General features: G+C 39.0%; 1 protein-coding gene across 2 annotated transcripts in view; it reads right to left on the bottom strand.

Moving 5' to 3' along the window:
* The window catches only part of LOC144969564 (uncharacterized), a 6,522-nt gene that overhangs the window by 1,043 nt on the left and 2,979 nt on the right, over window positions 1-2,500 (bottom strand). For both annotated transcript variants that reach the window (XM_078908705.1, XM_078908706.1), the window contains one exon: window positions 1-1,177. This exon is cut by the window's left edge and continues 1,043 nt beyond it. In XM_078908705.1, coding sequence (XP_078764831.1) covers window positions 1-1,177 — 1,177 coding nt within the window. The remainder of the gene's footprint in view (window positions 1,178-2,500) is intronic.

Genomic DNA, 2,500 nt, shown 5'->3' with positions numbered 1-2,500 from the left:
CCGGAAGTCCTTCATCGTCCTGGAAGGACATATTATCTCTGCCAAACGTCTCACGCTCTCGTCTTTCTCTTGATGCCACCCGAGACATCATACCTGTACCACTCACACTTTTACTTCTCCCATCAACATTAAGCATACTCGTTCCATATTTTCCTTTATTTTCTTTTGACCCGCTTCTCCAATTCCTTTCGGAGTCACTAGGTTCGAAATTATTTGCTTTTATCACACCACCGTCTTCTCCAACTATTTTATTTCTGTACACACCATTATATATACTAGAATTATTTTCTGACTGTTTGTTTGATCTGGAAAGAACAGTGTCCTTGTCTGCTAATGTGTGTTCATATCTTCCAACGGCACGAGTTGAGCCACTTCGGTATCTATTCGAGTTACTTGGTGAACGTTTTCTTGTAAAATCTTCCTTTCTCGCCTCATAATCCCAGTCCTTTCGACTGACGTTTGCTCTTGAAGACCCTAAGTACTCACCAGTCATATCATTTTGTTCAATGCTATGACTTCTTCTTGATGGATGTCCGTTCTGTCCGTTCAAATAGGGAGCAGCGTTTCGCTGATGCAATTTTGTTGAAGTGTATTCCCTAACGCTACAAACTGAGTCGTTAATACTGTCATTGTCTTGATCAGGATAGTCATGCACCATTTGCCTGGTTTCACCATCTCGAGAGGAATATAGGCCCTGATTTGATCGCTTGGTTTTGCGACTCGGTGTTTCCATAAAACTTTGGTAGCTTTCAAATGATGTCTGACTTAGGGCATCGTTGTGGTATCTTGTTATATATTGGTCATCCTCTCTTCGGTTACCACGCTTTTCGTAACGGTCCATGATAGAGTTTCCTTGTCCATGGCGTTGATTTATGTCGATGTAACTAAGATTGGGTGTGATGGTTCTGTCGCTAGATGTAGAAGTCATCGAGTAATTTGTTTCGACAGCATTTGGCACCTTGACAATGCCCATGGAATCAAAGCTTTCCTGAATCGATTGTATTTCAACTTTTTCTTTAAGGTCTTGAATTCCGACCTCTTGTTGTAATATCGACATTATTTTTTGAGAATTGTTATTTTTGGACTCATTGTTGTTTTCTTTGTTATTCCCCGATCTCCTCGTTTTCTTGACAACCATTTTTGGCAACTGAATTGCACCCTTTATAGGAAACTTCACCTGAAATAAAATAGAATTTGGAAAGAACAAACTAAACTATTATCAATTATAAATTACGATTATATTATATTATTACCTACCAAACACAAGAAATGGATTTTTTACACTCAAACTCAAAAAAACAATAAGTACATGCCATACACAGGGAGCATTAGGCTATATTGTTGCAAATTCTGGTAGAAAGCATGAAAATTGTAAACAGGTTACCAAGACCCATTAGAATAAAACCTGCAATAGACTCCACTTTGCAACTAAATCATCATAACATATCGTTTTAACGCCTTGGCTTTTCTCTGTTACAGCTATATTAACCAAGGGAATTAATTGTGTAATTACATAGTATTCTAATTTCTATATATTTATTTTGCGAAAAATAAGAATAAAGTAAAAAGAACTTTACACAACAACAAGACATTTAATGATGGACAGAACAACTATGAAAAAGTAAAATGTTCATTGAACTGGGTGTCACAATTTTCCTGTAGTTGGCAAGGAGAGGGTTAAGCCACCAGTTTTATCCCAACATACACTCCGGCACGGTTTCCTCGAATCCTCGGGATACGCAAAAAGGCTCGAGGAAACCGCAGTTCCACGAAACCGTGCCAAAGTTGACTTGATGGAGGAGATTGGGGGGGGGGGGGGGCAGTGTAACACAGCGGTATGGTATTTGCTTCATAGCCGAAAGATTCCTAGTTCGAATTTTAACCGCGTTATGTGGCCCGAAGCAAGCCATCTCCATCTAGCTCAATTTGCGGTGATGAGCTGAGGCTGACAAATCTCTGATTGAGAATGAATAAAGGGAACTTTATCATAATTAAATACTTTATTGATATGTTGATGGAGATAACTATATACATGACATGTTATAAGGGGTTGGTAGTGTGTAGGTTGGGGGGGGGGGAGGGGGCTGCCTTACATTGGAATTAGAAATAATGGCGAAGTGATAAGAATAAGCAGAGAGGTGTCGATAGAGTGGCTGTGTGTGTATCATAATGTATACAAACACCTACAGTGTAGATAGATACACACAAACGGAGCTGTCAATGTCACAGTAAATCATCAGTGGCCAAAATCACCGGTTGCCTTGAACCTCCCCCCCCCCCCTCCCCCCCCCCCCCCCCAAAAAAAAAAAAAAAAAAAAAAAAAGAAACCCTTAATTATTCTTCTTTCTTTCTTTTAAAATTTTTTTTTTTTTTTACAATGAACAATGGCTGGGTGAAATTAGTTCGAGGAAACCGTGTTCGAGATAAAAATTAGTTCGAGGACGGAAAGGAATAATAACAAAGAATAGTAAGAAAAAAATTCGGGACCTTCGATGAGTTC

The sequence above is a fragment of the Berghia stephanieae genome, chromosome 3 (genome assembly GCF_034508935.2).
Source record: "Berghia stephanieae isolate SIO BIC M18660-M18661 chromosome 3, UCSD_Bste_1.3, whole genome shotgun sequence".
Taxonomy (NCBI): Eukaryota; Metazoa; Mollusca; class Gastropoda; order Nudibranchia; family Aeolidiidae; genus Berghia; species Berghia stephanieae.
The sequence above is the reverse complement of the archived record's forward strand: the minus strand, read 5'-3'. Positions and strand labels throughout refer to the sequence as shown.